Source organism: Gymnodraco acuticeps, unplaced genomic scaffold (genome assembly GCF_902827175.1).
Source record: "Gymnodraco acuticeps unplaced genomic scaffold, fGymAcu1.1, whole genome shotgun sequence".
In the NCBI taxonomy this organism is placed as follows: Eukaryota; Metazoa; Chordata; class Actinopteri; order Perciformes; family Bathydraconidae; genus Gymnodraco; species Gymnodraco acuticeps.
The window spans coordinates 927,893-945,481 of record NW_022990981.1 but is presented as its reverse complement, the minus strand read 5'-3'; the positions used below and the strand labels follow the sequence as shown (position 1 = coordinate 945,481).

The window sequence follows — 17,589 nt, the reverse complement described above, 5'->3', positions numbered from 1 at the left end:
CGCTATCTATCTTCTATCGATTAGATTTATGATTCGAAAATTATAAAAGTAGGGTAGACATGTGGATATTATCCGACTGAACAAAACGTGCATTTATCAAACAGGTTCGTTTTCCACTGACCTTATTTCGAGGTATTTTCCAAAATCCTATGGAGAAATCCCATTGTTTTTTTGTCGAGGGAAACCGAGCGCAGCTTACTTCCGGGTTTTAGGATGCGTCACTGCAACACTAAATTGATGCGATTTGATTGGATTGTGAGGCAAGGGAAGCCAGCCGCCTCTCTGGCTTCCCTTGGCATGGCCCTGACCAGCGGCCCTGACTAATCACAGGTTGGCAGGGGCATGACGTGAGCCTTGTCTGATTGGTCAATCCCTCCATTTTTGTTCACCAAGGGAAGCCAATTTCAGCAACAGTGAGTGCAATCTACTGTTTCACCATAACATCTAGAGGGGAGCGGTTTCACTCTTTGTAAAATACCGGCAGCAACACACAACAAAGAATTTCCGAAACTAAACTAAGCATTTTTATTTATTTATTTATTAAAATTAAAACTACAATCCGAAAAAACAGGTGAAGCCTGGCTTCCCTTGGCCTCCAGGAGAAAACGCCACTGCTTGGATCCGAAATGCTTTTCGTTTTGCGCTGTCCCCCATTAAAATGAAATCGCCGCCAATCCTATTTCCACGATCGTTCCAGGGCCGGGGGAGAGGTTACAAGGCTCGCGTCTTGTGCTGCATTCACTTGCACTCGGACATTAGAGATTTTCTCTCATAAATGTCCGATGAGCCACAACTTTTTTTCACAACAAAGCTGCCAACTGGGGTGGCAGCTGGGGTGGCAAGGCATTTTTCTGAAGTGGCAGCTGCCACCCCGTGCCACCCTGTAGAACTGCCACTGCACTGCATACAAAGAATAACTGTCTTATTTTAAATAACAGGAAGAGCTTCATGGTGATTTCTAATAATTGTGTCATCCATTGTTCTTAATTCATCTTTTATGAAAAGTAAAAAAGCCAACAGGAACCGAGCATTAGTATCTAAAACATTTTATTTTTGAAAAAAGGCATTTGTTTTCTTATTTAGTGTTTTAGTTAAGCATACAGTAAAAAAAAACCTGTTCACACAGTTCCTTTCACTATAGTATCATTTATCATTGAGTGTACATATCAGCTGCAAGTGTTTTTTATGAAGCAGTTAGTTTGACATATAGGCTTGTGTTTATTTACTTGGTTTATAGAAAAGTAGGTCCACTGATTGCCTAGAGATAGTAAAGTATTCACTTCTTACATGGGCATTTGAAACAAATCTGCCCCTCCAAAAGTACAAAGCATACATAGTGCAAATAAAGTGCTCTCATGTGTGTTGCCTAACACATGACTGAAGCCAGAATTACTTGATGACAGTTCTGCATCAGCAGCGGTGAGCAGTTCTAGAAGAGACTGTCCACGTCGCCCATTTCCACAACCACAGTCTTCAGCTGGGAGTAGTACTCGATGGTCACCTGGCCGTTCTCTCTGCCGAAGCCTGGGGAATATCAGCAGAGGTGTTACCACGCCCACAGCTATTCAGTAAGAATATTTAATCTCTCTAAACAACAGGGTTCCCAAAGCATTATTTGTTTGGGGGCCTCTTTACTTTTTGTAAAACATTAAACCGCTGAATTGTTTATAAATCCACAAAACAGTTTTGAGAAGGAGGTGGAAATAGCATATCTTTCAAGATTACTGGAAATGCAAAATGAAATCATTTAAAGCAGAAGCAGAAAGAAACCATTCATTCATTTTTCAACTAAATTAAAGACTTTGTAATTTTCATTCATTATTAACGGTAATATATATATATATGCCAAAGCAGCATTTGTTTACTGATTTAGAATTTACACAGCATAACAATGCAAATGTAGATTGCTATAAAACCTGACCTAAACATTTTTTTCATTTGCTCTCCAAATAAAATGTCAATAAAGTTACAATCAATACATTTTTACAAAATATAATTAAAGTCAAGTTGTTTCACACAAATAATTATATCCATGTATGTTAACAGTATGTTATATCAAAATGTCCTATAGACAGCTACAAGCGTTCTCTCACTGGGCTTTAAATGTAAAACACCACTAGGGGGCGACAACTGTAGTCTGCTCCGATGAGCTTATTCATATATTTTCTCTGCTTTTCTTTGTATTTTTAATTTCTCCTCTCTCGCTCACATTGCAATGCTAATTTCCTGTCAGCTATTTTATATCAATATGAACTACCACTGCTATTGATGAGCTGTATGTCTAACAATGACAAAAGTGGTGACTGACCACCTAAACACCCTACCTGACATCTTGTACCCTCCGAAAGGCACCTCCACAGGGCTGATGTTGTAGTTGTTGATGAAGCAGGTCCCTGCCTGCAGGTTCTCAGCCACACGATGGGCTCGAGAGATGTCCCTGCATGCAGAACAAGAGAACATGTTTCTGACTTTGAGCACAAAAGGGAGTTACACTTCTGTATGCAATGTGATCACACAGCTCCAACCACAGAGAAGCCTCTGTTGCAAAATGAATTCCAAAAACAATAAAGGAATGCATAGAACTAACCATTTTCAGGAGCAGAGTGTCAGCGATAAGCAGTTGCAACAGACTGCAGAGAAATGTGCAACTCAAGTGTGTTGTGTGTAAACTCTGCTGACCTGGTGAAGACTCCAGAGGCCAATCCAAAGGGGCTGTTGTTGGCCCTCTTGATCACTTCCTCCTCTGTGTCGAAAGGCAGCACAGACATGACTGGACCAAAGATCTCCTCCTTCACACAGGTCATGTCGTCTCTGCAGTTATCTGTGCAGGGTTGGAAAGTACCAGATGTGAAATATGTTGCATTCTGGGACATGCATGTTGTGTAAAGGAAGAGTGGTGCAGTGAAAAAGCTAATGTTAGGCTATAAAATAACTAAAACACAGTTAATTGGCTGCAGGCCACCACCGCTAAGCTAAAGGCGGCTAATGAAGTTCAGGAATCTCTTTTAGTCGCTTGTTAGCAACTGCTGTTTTTAAAGAAATGGTAATATATTCACCAGTGGAGTATTTACTGACATATCTTTTGTTGAGGAACAACATGTGACTCGTAAACTGGTCTTCACCACAGACTTTATTTCGGGAATCTAACCAAAAACCATTGACTTCAAGGCGAGGGAGCTGCTAAAATGCTAACCCATTTCCAGGTTAAGAACCCATTCCTGCACCACTCTAAAGAGGGTTACAAAATATCCCGGCAACCTGGAGAATATTCCAGGAGACTTACCAAGAACGCAGGGTGACATGAAGTAACCCCCTTTCAATTTAGGGTCACTGGGGACAAAAGGGTCTCCTCCACAGAGCACTCTGGCTCCCTGAAAAAAAGTGAAATATTAACTATGGAACTAAGATAAGCATATTAAAACCTCATATATCTGCTTCGAGGTCAGTTGCTATCACAGCTGCTTTATCTCAGATAAACACTCCTCCACAGTTGCTCAACTCTTCCTCAGGGATCATTAAAGTTATAAACACACCTCTTTCTTGGCCTGGTTGACATATGCCAGCACTTTGTCCAGTTGGGGCTTGCTGATCAGCGCTCCCATGCGGGTGTCATCCAGCAGGGGGTCACCCACAGGGATGACCTTGGTCCTCTTCACCACTTCTTCCAGGAACTGCGGCATGATCTCCCTCTGCACATACACTCTGGTCCCATTGCAGCACACCTATACAATGGAAAGAGAGCTTTTAAAGCGGTCAAAGAATGCACTCAATCAGATTGAGCTGGATGCAACAGAGGAAGAAAGCTGACCTGTCCCTGTGTCAGGAAGTTTGCCATGAGTGCTCCCTTCACTGCGTTCTCCAGCTCACAGTCTTTGAAGATGAGGAGGGGAGATTTTCCCCCGAGCTCCAGAGTCACATGCTTCACACTCTTTGCAGACATCTCCATGACCTGAGGGACAGGAAACACACGGGCATTAACAACAGAAGCCTTGGAGAAGTTGAGCATGTTCTGAAAGATTTACGACAGAAACGTTACTCCAATATATTTTATGATTAGAATGGGAGGTAAAAACAAGGCCCGGCCCCCTCACTGACACTTTACCTCAGCCACAACGCAGAGTCTATACGCATTACATTAATGCACACATTGTTCAAATATTGCTTACTGCACATATTTCATATTCACTGCATTCTATTTTGCTTTATTTTATTGCTATCTATCTATATTTTTGTTACAGTGTTCTTAACATAGTTCGCTATCTGTGTACTTTTTTTGGATTTTTTGTTTTATATTTTATGTATGCACCATGACATCAAGTCAAATTCCTCGTACGTGTGAACCTACCTGGCAATAAACCCGTTTCTGTTTCTGAGGTGGATAGTGTAAAATACAGAGAAAAAACTCTTCTGGGATTAAAGAAAAAAAATATTTTATTTATTTGAAGTCTATTAAAAGTCATGAATTTGAAAGAAAAGTCTCAGCGATTAAAGTCACAAACTTAAAGAGAACATCATATGCTCATTCCCTGTTTTCATATCAGTATGTAGTGTCTCCACTGGGACATGTCTCCATGCTTTAATGTTCAAAAAGCTCTTTATCTTTCTCATACTGCCGCAGCACCTCTTTTCACCCTCTGTCTGAAACCAGAGCCCAGTCTGCTCTGATTGGTTAGCTGGCCAGCTCTGTTGTGATTGGTCAGCCGGTTAGAGATGTCGCACCCCCATTACGTACAATCCCAGCCTATCATGTACAATATGTTGGAGCGCTAGCCAATAGAAATACGAGTGTTACATAGTGATGTCACTATGTTACAGAAGTAAACAAAGGAGTCCAATGGAGGCATTTCAGGCGTGTGGGAGTGTGTAGGAGAGAAACTCCCTCCGGAGGGAACAGACCATTTACATGTACAAAAATCTAAATAACACACTACAGGAGAGGGAAGACAGCATAATAGTCAGGGGTGCACATAACTTTTTTGCCCTGGTTCTCAAAGGAGCACCTGGAGATGTTGCTTGGTGCTCATCCTTAAAATGAAATAAACCGTAACTTTTGAGGGGGTCTTGACTTTATTTGCCAGACACACGGCACTGAACACACATGCAGAGGTGAACACTGAACACACATGCAGAGGTGAACACAAGACAACATTAGCACGACCAGTAATCCTACAAGCTGTCATCACTACCCTCCTGACTATTCTCCTTACTGTTCTCCTCTCTGTCAGACATGGTAGCTGATGATGTAGGCCTACTTATTTCTCTCTGGTTGAGTCTGCGATTAGCTGCTTGCATCCAATGTAATCAAATAAGTATGTGAACATAACCAATAGCCTACCATAGCCAATAACAAATTAATGTAACTTATTTTATTTGTGTTGTTCATTCATATCTTATTTTACCTTAACATTTATTTATTTATGCATTTTTTTTTTATCTCTCGTTTTAAAAGGATATTTTTGGTTACTGTCCTATAGTATACATTGGAATGATTTCAAACCTGTTTATCCCAATAATTATAAAGGAGTGCCTTGGAAATATGTGTTTACATCAATTGTGACCAAACCGTTTGAACTTAGACTAAAGTGAACTATCTAAACACTCAGAGTCCTTACCTCACTGAGCTGTAGTTATCAGCCTCTCAGTCTGACTGGAGAGGACTCTCCCTCCACATTATTGTAGAAACATCTTCTTCTTATATCCGTTAGAGCAGCTAGCACCAGATTCTAATAACAACAGCGCTGGTACCGGTGCACCCTTCCCTCTCTCCCTCGCACTTTGGCTGTGAGCTGCGGGCGCCAGATAAGCCAACATCCCCCATTTTCATCACTTACAGCGCCCATCGCTTCAAATGACCCGGTGCTCTTTTTTTGGCACCAGTTATGTGCAGCCCTGATAATAGTGCCTCTTTAAATAGGATAGTTTATTTCAGGTGTGATCCTCCTGGCTTGTATGACACTCTTACTCTTCAGTCAAATTAAAAGGACATCATCTTAATAATCACAGCACTGTATTGTTCTCTGTACCTTCTTGCCTGTTGGCACACTGCCAGTGAACGACACCTTGGCGACGCCGGGGTGATGGCAGAGCAAGGAGCCAGTGTCTGCTCCGCCCTGTACCACACAGAAGAGCCCTTCAGGAACGCCCGCCTCTTTGTAAATCTCAGCCAGAAGGACCGCAGTCACAGGAGTCATTGGAGAGGGCTTAAACACCATGGCATTACCTGAACACAAGAGCATTTTAACACTGTAAGATATGGTTAACATAGCTGTTTCTGTTCAACGGAAATAAGATTCAAGATTCAAAGTAAGGCCTTTGAATCCATTGCCATATGCAGTAGCTACAGTGTGGTTATGATAATGATAAATCTGAAGTCCCAGGCTCCTCCAACAATGCAACATAATATATATAGAACATAAAGCAATAAATAAAACAGGATAAAATACAATAGTGCACATTGAGGTAGCAAGAACAATGTGCAAGTAATGGAGCTGAAGTAAACTATATAAATATAATATAATAGGTCAATAGGGTTGCAGAGAATGTTGTTAGTAACCAAATAAATGCAGGAGTCTTTATACATGTAAATAGAATAAGAGAGAAACATATTGCTGGACCTTCAGGCTGTGATGATTATAAGTCTACATATATAAGTCTTATAACATCGTGGTGAAGCAGTGTTATAGCAGAAAGTTTAATACAGCGTATTTCTGGTATATTCATTTTAATATGTCACCTGATGTATACGATGTGTGTTCAATTTGAATGGACAAAGTACATTTTTTCCTCTTACTTATAGAGAGGTTTTTTATATATTCCTGAAACAATGTCCCCTTTTTAGTAAAAGTAGATTAGCGCAATAGTCTTTTCTTCCACTTTTATGTATAATCAAAAGGGTGGTTATTTGGCTATTTGTGAGTAGGTAAGGTACAGTATAGCCTGTGATTTCTGCCTTGAGTGAAAAGATTACTCGTTAAGTATTTTTCAGAAAGTCTTGTTGCAGTTTCCAGATATCAAGAGAGGCCCATGAGTCTCTTTGTTAATCATCAATGGTTTTTTAAATTAACAGGGGAACTCCAAGAGAGATCTTCCTCAGATATAATGCAGTTAAAGTCTTGTTAGTTAATGATTAATTTCCTGCAAGGCTCATAAAGAGGCCTGGAGACAATAGTCGGCCTGAATTATCAATAAATGTATTCATTCCAAGTAAGTTGACTTTGAGGTGAGAGGAAGTTCAGAGATGGCCTTAGTCTACAAGAACAGTTAACTTTGGTTAGTTAACTAAGCTTATGGCCGTCATGGGACAATGACGTTTAAACATTTACAAATATGGCTTTCATAAAGAAAGACATCTGACATTCATGAGGGGCTGCAGGATAAGATATGTGTATTCATTGTTGAACTATGTTTGTGTTTTATTGATTTCTCTCTGTTTTATTCTTTCATGTGTGGGTACTACGTTGCTACAACATTGTGGAGTGGTTGGCTTAAACATGCTTAATTACTCTGTATGAAGTAGAAGCAGCTTTTCATGACAGAAGACTAGAGAGGGAGGGGAGGAGACATTCTTCATTACACACAGCATGTAAAGTATCAGGGAAGTCTACATGTCTTAAATATATGTGTGTGTTTAATTACTTTGTATCAATAATGGCAGTCTGTGGAACAAGAAGCTGGAAATATGAGAAGTGAAACCTTTGTATTTGGAAGTAAGATGTGAGCAGGGGATATCTTTATTTAGACAGCTCTGATCTCTGGAATGCTGCATGGTAAAAATGAGTGTGCGTTACTATTTCAGAAGCATTTCTAGAGGACTGCTTGAGAGCAGAGGTAATGTTTTCCTCATTATTATTGATATTAGGGTAATTTACATGTATTGCTTGTATTGGCCAACTATAAACAACTATATTTTAGACATATCTTAAAAGAGGCCAAGAGTATGTGAGACTGTGTGTGGGTTAAAGTGATGGGGGAGGGGGAGCAGAGAAGGAAGTCTATGGAATGAGTGTGCGTTCTGTCATGACTCCAAATCATTGTTGGGGGACTACCTGAGGGCAGAGAGACACACACATACACACTGTAAGGAGAGGGGGCGAAACAGATGGAATCAACAACTGCTGACTCATTGCCTAGGGTCTCGCCCAGAAGTGAAACTGGCCAATGGAAAACTGCCAACTCACTGGCTAGCTCGCTCAGAAGGGAAATCGCCAATAACAAATAGCTAAGGAGGAGTAACCGACACAACTCCTCCCCACTTGTGTGTATAAATATTATGATATTTTCATGCTCGGCGCTCTCTTCCTGACTGGCTGTCGTGGTACGTATATCACACGGTGGTAGGAATTGAGCCCGGAGCGCTCTGTATTGTACTATTGCAGAGTGCTCTGTATTTGTATTGTTGTTCTTTTATCATTAAAACAGATTATTGTTTAACTTGTATCCTGGTGTTTTTGAATCCCTTCCTTTTATGATTTTCCCCAGCTCACCAAACGACACGCGGAGCCAAGGTGGGTTTTAGACCACTCCTTGCTCCAACAGTGGTCACACACACGGTCACACACTCACCACATGCCAGAGCAGGAGCGGACTTCCATGCTGCGATCTGGAAGGGGTAATTAAAGGCTCCGATTCCCACACACACACCGAGGGCCTCCCTCCTGGTGTAGGCGAACGCTCCACCAGGAAGCTGGACGTGTTGGCCTTCAATGAGTCAAACAACACATTAAACACAACACTACCCCTTTGGAACTTTTAGAAAATCAAACTTGTGTTAGTGCACCCACCTGCAAGAGTAGCAGCCATGCCAGCGTAGTACTCGATGCACTGCCAGGCAATGTCAATATCCACCACAGCCTCAGTGATGGACTTCCCATTGTTGATCACTTCCAGTTTTGCAATCTTATCCCTTTTTTCCTATTGTGATTGGAAGGATAGAAAACAAATTGTTAACAAAACTAAACCATTTGATCAGTTTAGTGTTAATAAATGTATATAGGTTTAAAAGGGGGAGTTCAGGTTGTTTGAAGATGGGTTGTATGAGGATCAGTATGAAACCTGCACTATATGACGGTTGGCACACACCCAGCCTGAGGGCAGTATTTCAGAGAACACAGACAGGGATAACATCATAGAGGCTAACGGGTTAGTTTGTTTGTTTTGGTCAAAGCTTCCTTCACTCGATTTCTATAACCCGCTTTTGACTCTGTAAAAAAAAAATTAGAATTCCAAAGCGTTAACTTTCAAATAAACAGTCGTGATGACTTGTGAGGCTGGATTGATGTTATGTGGTATGGTGTTCACGTGCGGGTAACCAAATTAAATATATTAGTTTCACACACATTTAACAAAGAAAATATGCTTTTACAAAAGTTTAAAAAAAAGATTAAAACAAAAGAGGCAAACAATGGCAAAAAATATTAAACTTTTACTTAGACTGTCTTTCTTTCTTAGAAGGCAAATGTTAAAGGATTGAAAATTGATAAAGCCCCATTGTATTGTTTAATGTATTGGTGGCATCTTCCACCCAGCATGCCAATAGAGCAATGGGATTTCGTCATGGGATTTCCATATATGGCAGCAAATAAGCTTTGTGGCCAACACAGATTTATGATACCAACACGTTTTGTTCAACAGGATAATCTCCACATATTAACACCACTTTGTGATTTTTAAAGCGTAAATGCAATCGCCTTAAAGATCACCTATTATGCAAAATCCACTTGTCATGTCTTTTCTAAACATGTGTCCCCTCTGTGGAAAGAGATTCTGAAAGTTTCAGGAAAAAAGATTCTCTCTCTTTATGATGTCATAACGATGTTTTGTCTTGTGTAACCATTAGCCAATCAGCAACCAAGGTAACCCCCCCCCCCCACCTTAACACCTGAATCTCCTCCTAGAGCACCATTGTGTTCTTTGTAACCAAATCTCTCTCAGAGGGGCGTGGGGAGGGGCTCCTTATTTTCATCTAAAGTAACAGACAGAGAATCAGCACTTTGGAAACAGGGCTGAAACAGAGGGGATTATGGGTAATGCTGCAATGATCTGTTTGGTGTTTCGAGCCAAACACTTCAGAGACATGTTTTATATATATATATATCTGAGAACTATAATATATTGATGAAAAACAGTATAATAGGGGACCTTTAAGTAAAAAACTAACGTTAGGCTTTAAACTAACTACATCACGGACGCATGGCTGCGCATCACCACCGCCAAGCTGAAGGCGGACTTCACTACAGAGGACGCAATTAGGTGGTAAATATTATTTTGACCTTTTACACAAAACTAAAAATAGCGATAATAGCAACATTTTTGTACAAACCCCAATTCCAATGAAGTTGGGTAAATAAAAACAGTGTACAATGATTTGCAAATAATTTCCGACCTATATTCAATTTAATACACTATAAAGACAAGATATGTAATGTTTAAACTGATACACTTTATGTTTTTTTGCAAATATTCACTCATTTTTACTTTGGTGCCGGCAACACGTTCCAACATTCGTTCACAGGCAAGGATGGGGAGAGGTTCACCACTTTGTGAACAACTGCGTGAGCAAAAATATATTAATCATATATATTGACAACACCCAGAAATGCTGCCCGCTTCTCTGGGCCCGAGCTCATATGAGATAGACTGATGCAAAGTAGAAAAGTGTGCTGTGGTCTGATGACTCCACACGTCAACAAATCAGCACAAAGTTCAAAAGCCAGCAAATGTTTTGTTAATTCTGGACCACAGTGGTACATTGCTTAGCTTAGGTACTACACCAACTATAAATAAGTAACTCATACAGCCTCACTTCACACAAGCCAAACGATCCATTTAAGATTATGTAATAACTCTGAGAAATTGAGGTTGAAATCCTAACCCGCATGACATCAAAGAGGTCGCACCGACACTCAAAAGGCTCATTATGTGCAAAAATAGGCCAACAGTAGAGGGAGGGGGGCATGTTTGTGCTTTAATGAGTAACTAGTGTCTTACTGCATGCTAGTCTGCTCCAATTTAAGTTGCACAACACTGAAACAACACTGGCTAGTTCCCAGACTCACTCTGATGATGCGGGCGGCCTCCAACATGATCCGAGCCCTCTCCATGCCAGACATCTTGCTCCACTTCAGGTAGGCAGAGTGGGCGCTCTTAATGGCCTCGTCCACCTCCTCTGATCCACAGGGGAACATCTGGCACAGGACACGGCCTGCGCAAGAAAGGATCAATGCAAGAATTGTGGGAAAATGTCAGTTATTTCTGTAACTAAACTTTGGATCTATAAGGCTAGACAACTAAAGCAGGGGCTTTAAGTTTGAAAACAAATTCTCACTCGGCTAAAATCCTTTTTTCATTATTTTAGACCAAGAAGTAGGACCAGAACTGCATATGGCTACTTTTTTTAATCACTTTATCTACGCTACATGTGCTAAGGTTTCATCTCTGGTGTTCTTATTATTTTATTCATTAGTTTTTAGCATTATATTATGGTTATGGATGTTCATTATTAGCAGTTTGGACAAATCCATCTGATATTTTACCTCAGTAAAGGTAGCAACACCACACATGGGCTGATGTTAGCTTGTGATTTACACCCAGTGATCAATCAAGTTTATCTTAACCTCTTATCATACATGATATATTTGGTTCATCATGTTTTGTAATAATGATCTCATTCTTTAAAGTGACTGAAGTTATCATAGGAAATATTGTAGTAATTTTTACATTCCTAAATAAGGGAAGTAAAAAAGAAGACAGAACATATGCATCTGATTTATATAGAGTATAAAGTAGCAGAAAGTGGAAAGAAGTAACTCAAAAGTGTATTTACGTAAAGTACTTGGGTAAATGTGCTTACCAGAGGTGGAAGGAGTACTCAAATATTGTACTTAAGTAATAGAAGAAATACCAACGTGTAGGAATACTATGTTACAAGTAAAAGTCCTGTATTCAAAATGTTACAAAAAGTACAAAAATATTGGCATCTAAATATACTTGAATAATAAATATGAAATGTTTTGGTTATATAATCATTGATGTATTGATCAAGCTGGTAAAGGTATCCTAAATCCTATATCTGCAAAGTAACTATAGGTAGTGATGGCAGTTTGACACTGAAGCTTCGAACGGAGCTTCAACCCTGGACTTCCTATTCCATAGAAGCAGTGCTTCGAAGCTTGCTTCAAATCACGTGACATGTGACCTCCGAACTAGCAACTGCTTCATTTCCTGAATGAATCAACTCACTGGTTCGCCGTCCAATCAGGTGATTCAATGCACTGCCTCGTCTCGATTCTGACAGGTGACAGGTTGAAACTGTTTGAATTTGAGCGCTTCAACACTTTATGACCGCTCTAAACAATGCACAATGTGTGGGTTGTTGTCGTAGTTTGCGTTGTTGCTGTTGTTGGTATTGCATTTGAATTGGATCATTATAGAGCAGGCCAGGAAGAAAGATAGGTCGTTCTGGCTCGGGAAACACTTCGAAATGTGGAGAAGTTGTGAACAAAAAGACAATGAGTAATATAAAAACACTTCAATAGTTTCCGGAATCGATAGCCCAGTGGGTAGAGCCGGCGGCCAGGATGCGGAGATGTCCTCCGCGCAGCTGGTTCAAAGCCCGGAATAGTTGCTTTTCAACTTTAATAACTGATAAAAGGCCCTCTCCGCCCAAAAACATGTCCCGCACTCTCTAGTCTCTTCTCAATAACCCAATACACACAATTATCAATCTTTAATTGCAAATAGAACATGATATTCAGTCTTAGTGTCTGTGCATCGAATCTTTTTCAAGGCAAAGATACGTTAAACCCACTGCAGCCTTGCACTTCGCCAGGAGAGGTCGCTGTAACTGAAGCTTCGAGAAATGAACCTATTTCCGACACGATACTTCAATAAAAGCTTCATTTTGCCATCACTACCTATAGGTACTACATTAATTAAGTGTAGTTAAAGTACAATATTTACCTCTGTATTGTAGTGGAGTAGAAGTACAAAGTAGCATAACATGGAAATACTTAAGTAAAGTACAGTAAATGTACTTAGTTACTTAAAACCACTCTTACTGACCACCACTGCAAGTAATCATGTTTAAATGGCAATAAAGTATTGAATCATTACAATACAATCATGCAACCTAAACAAATTGACTCTGTACCACCGAAGAAAATCACTAGGGAGTGTTTCTGTTTCTGTCCTCACAGTGACCCGCTACACAGGCTACAGACCTTTATAGTGTAGTCGTGTAGCATGAAGCAAATATGTATCTATGCAGGCCAGCCAGCCTGCTGTATTTACCAGTTGCTGGTTCGAACACCGGCTCTGCGTTAGCCTGCTGCCGGGGCTTCACCCTCTGTCCCCCCCAGAAGTTCAGCGGCTCCGTGACCACCATGGTCCCCGTCACTGTTCCGGGCAAGTCGAGGGTTAACGGCTCCATTTTTTAGAAGGAGAAGATCTGCATGGACACGGGGAAATACATTAGGCCTACATTAACCCTCTATGGCATACTGTTGCCCTCAGGCAACAAACCACTTTTTTCGCCCTCACACTGGCCCTCTAAATATTTTTAAATATACACAATGTCACCTGACATGCTGGTGTCCAATAAAATGAGGGCATTATATGGGTGTGACATTTTGTCTGGGGGTGGAACAGTCCTTTCTGCAAGCAAAGCTGCAGGGGACTCAGGGCCACCACTTGATAAGATACATTTCACTTTTTAGAAATGTACACAACTTAAAATTAAAAATACATGCATGTGCATGAATACGTAAAGAAGTATATTTGATCGTTTAAAGACTTATTATGTATTTATTAAAGAGCTAAAACTATGTTTTTTTGTTCGTTGCCTCAGGGCAACACTGTGCCACTTGACCACTTTTTTCCAGGCAATATCATACAAGTGTGCTCAGCTGTCAAATGATAAACCTAATCAATGTTTTTACATCTACTGATATTTACAGGAAATGGACCCCAAAACAGGTTATGGGCCACACACACACACACACACACACACACACACACACACACACACACACACACACACACACACACACACACACACACACACACACACACACACACACACACACACACCACACACCACACACACACACACACACACACACACACACACACACACACACACACACACACACACACACACACACACCACACACACACACACACAACACCACACACACACACACACACACACACACACACACACACACACACCACACACACACACACACACACACACACACACACACACACACCACACACACACACACACACACACACACACACACACACACACACACACACACACACACACACACACACACACACACACACACACACACACACACACACACACACACACACACACACACACACACACACACACACACACACACACACACACACACTTTGTGAGGAAACTTTTCCACCAATAATTCCAATAAGTATTCCAAAATGTATTCACTTCAGGTTTACGAAAGTAACTGTAATCAGATTACTCGTTTTTCAAATGTAACGCCAGCTGAATACAGTTAGCCTACTTGATTTTTGTATTCTGATTACGTACGCCGTTACATGTATTCCGTTACAACCCAACCTTGCTTCTAGGCTACTGTCCCGCAGCTCCAGCCTCTCTGTTGGACTCTGTCGCAGCGGGGCTACTGCTGTGGTGCGGACCGCATTAACCAGACTCTTCACAACGAAGGATTAATTCTTGTTCAAGGCAGGGAAGGTTTCGCAGTACGCAGTCTACTGACCCGCAGCTGCTGCCTCTCTGTTGGACTCCGGTACTGCACCTTACTCACGAGACGTTGTAAAAAAAAAAAATGAGTGGGAGGCGAACGCAGTAACCACTCCCGCCAACGCCGCAGTAACCACTCCGCCAACGCCACAGTCACCCCCGTCGTGCGGGCCGGATGAGAATGTCTGGCGGGCCGGATGTGGCCCGCGGGCCGCCAGTTGGTGATCACTGGCCTAGGCCCACCCTGGCCCTATGGTGGCTACGCAAATACCCTCGTAGCACATTGTTGCCCTGAGGCAGGGGTGCCTAACCAGTCGATCGCGATCGACCGGTCGATCGCGGGGAGATTCCTAGTCGATCGCGAGATGTGTCTAAAAATAGAACAACAATATTCTGTTTTATCGTTAATGTCTTGTAACATAATCTTCCTGTGCCAGAATAATACACTTGAACGCATCAAAGCTTTGTCATTGGCCGGAGTGACCCCATGTGTCGGGGCGTGGCTGGTGGGCAGTGGGCACTATTTCGCTGACGTTGTCCGTGTCAACAGCATGGATGTATAATAACAGGAGTGACAGTCCGCACACACACAAGACCGCAATTATGGCTGAAGCAAAAAAGCCCAAGGTATATCATTTTCACTCCGAGTGGGAGGATCATTATTTTTGTATCTATTCCAATTCAAAGTCCATCTGTCTCATCTGCAATGCGAGCGTGGCTTTATCGAATAAGGGTAATTTAGGAGCGGCATTTCAAAACAGTGCACAAACGAGACGATACGGAATTCCCTCCTAATTCTGCCCTACGCTCCAAAAGGGGAGGGGCCTGAAAGGACAGCTAAATACACAGCAGTCAATTTTCACCAATCCCAACAACAAGAGCAAGGCTGCTACCAGAGCATCTTATCGTGTCAGTCACGTTCTTGCGAAACACATGAAGTCTTTCAAAGACGGCGAAGTTGTGAAAGAAGCATTCCCGGAGGCTGCCGACGCGCTTTTGGGGGACAGTAAAAATAACTAGCATTTCAACAGGTTTTTGATATAATAAAAACTCAAGTTTGATACCGTTATTAATCTGCTGTAAGTTTTAGTTTGTCTGAACGTATTCATTATAATTATTGTACAAAATGGTATAAGAATGCAAACATTAAGATCTGTTCTGTTTAAATTGATTATAGTCTATTATCAATTCAGGTTAAGAAACTAGTGTTGCTTGCATCCTATTTTAAAAAGGCATTTATTTGTATACTCTACTAAAATGCAACAAAAAAAGGATTTGATTCTATTAATTTTGTCTTTTATTGCACTTTGGCAGCAGATTCCTGTGTAGCTTCAGATCTGAGTTCTCTTATTAGTAAGCCTAATTTATACTTTTGTAGCAACACTATTTTTATATAATGGCAAAGAAAGGGTTCAGAGTCTTTTCTTTTTTTCCTGTGTCATATGTGGCAGCACTGTTCAATGTTTCTTGAAAACATTACCCACTATGTGACGTGTGAATAAACTCCAACTCTGTATCAACAATATTGTTGTGTAACTTCAGTTAAATATTTGTATGTGTGTAGATTAGAAAGAGGTAAGATAAAGGATCTGCAGTATTTTATGAAGTATTAATCGTACAAAGGTCAGTTTTATACAAGTAGAAGTGTGCATTTACCTGGTAGTAGGCTGTCTGTAATGGCTACGCCTCTCTATTTGGACTGGTAGATCTGATTGATTGATTGATTGAAAAGTTTATTAACAGCTTGTATATTGGGTACAGTACAGTACAGCTCAAAACATACAATTGTTAAGGGGATGCAGACCAGAGAAAGACTTTCGTCTTGTTTACATCAGGGTCCCCCATTTCCAATTCATCATGTCATTTAAGACATATAAGACATATTTGACATACAGATGGCTTATTTACAATTTACATACAGGTGGTTTTTTTACATACAGATTGCTTATTTACAATTTTCATTTTAGATTTCGTTCTAATACATCCTAACCGGACATTTAAGACATACCAAGTCTACAGATATACAGTTGGTAACAGAGTCTAAAATGCGAGTATATACACATAGATATGGGGGGGGGGGGGGAAGAAAGCTGTCCATTGAACGACAGGTTGAGATTTGTACCATTACCGGGGCCAGTTTTGCAATGCTCTCCCCCGAAGGTGCTCTTTAAGAGAGGTTTTGAAGGTAAGTATAGTTTTACTTTCCTTTACAGTTGTGGGAAGAGCGTTCCACCTTGATGTGGCATAATTACGAAACGTGTATTCCCCCTTTTTTGTGCCAAATCTGGGCAGACTAGCAACTTTAAAAGTAGCTCTCGGTTCAAAAAAGGTTGGGCACCCCTGCCCTGAGGCAACAAACCAACCCCTGGTTGAGGGGTGAGGGGGGGTTCACATTTTATAATTGATATAATACCATCGACGGTTAAATAAAAACACATTTGCTATGCAGAATATTGGATGGAATTGACTGCATGCTCTAAAGTTATTTGCTCGCGTGAAGCTAGCACGAGGGCATGCAGCTTAACTAGCATAAGGAACAAAAGCCGCTTTCATACATTCGCAGGTCAATATAGTAACGTTGTTACACGAGGAGAAACATGTAACCTTACCGTGTGTGCTTCAGCAGACCGAGTGGAGGAAACAACAAGGGTAGAAGCATAGACTGTATATATAAAGGGTAGAAGAGATAACGCCCACCCTTCAATACGCAGACAGGACGACAGGAGACGCCTCCTTCAAACTGAATGAACTGCCTTTGGACCTATGACGCATCCCATTTATTTGTTTGTCTCCTCGTCCGAGAGAGCAGCAACAGGGTGTCCTTAACACAGCGAAGT

The 17,589-nt window shown here is 41.1% G+C and overlaps 1 protein-coding gene across 1 annotated transcript; it reads right to left on the bottom strand.

The window, feature by feature from the left end:
* Nucleotides 1-1,030: 1,030 nt before the first annotated feature.
* Nucleotides 1,031-17,514, bottom strand: aldh9a1a.1 (aldehyde dehydrogenase 9 family, member A1a, tandem duplicate 1). Its single transcript, XM_034235637.1, has 12 exons — nt 17,362-17,514; nt 13,288-13,444; nt 11,055-11,200; nt 8,781-8,910; nt 8,563-8,697; nt 6,024-6,220; nt 3,809-3,949; nt 3,534-3,722; nt 3,284-3,371; nt 2,680-2,821; nt 2,325-2,437; nt 1,031-1,524 (listed from the first exon to the last, which is right to left on the bottom strand). Exons 2-12 carry the CDS (start codon nt 13,424-13,426, stop codon nt 1,430-1,432), a joined length of 1,515 nt encoding a protein of 504 aa, XP_034091528.1. The 5' UTR covers nt 13,427-13,444; nt 17,362-17,514; the 3' UTR covers nt 1,031-1,429.
* Between the last annotated feature and the right edge of the window lie 75 nt (nt 17,515-17,589).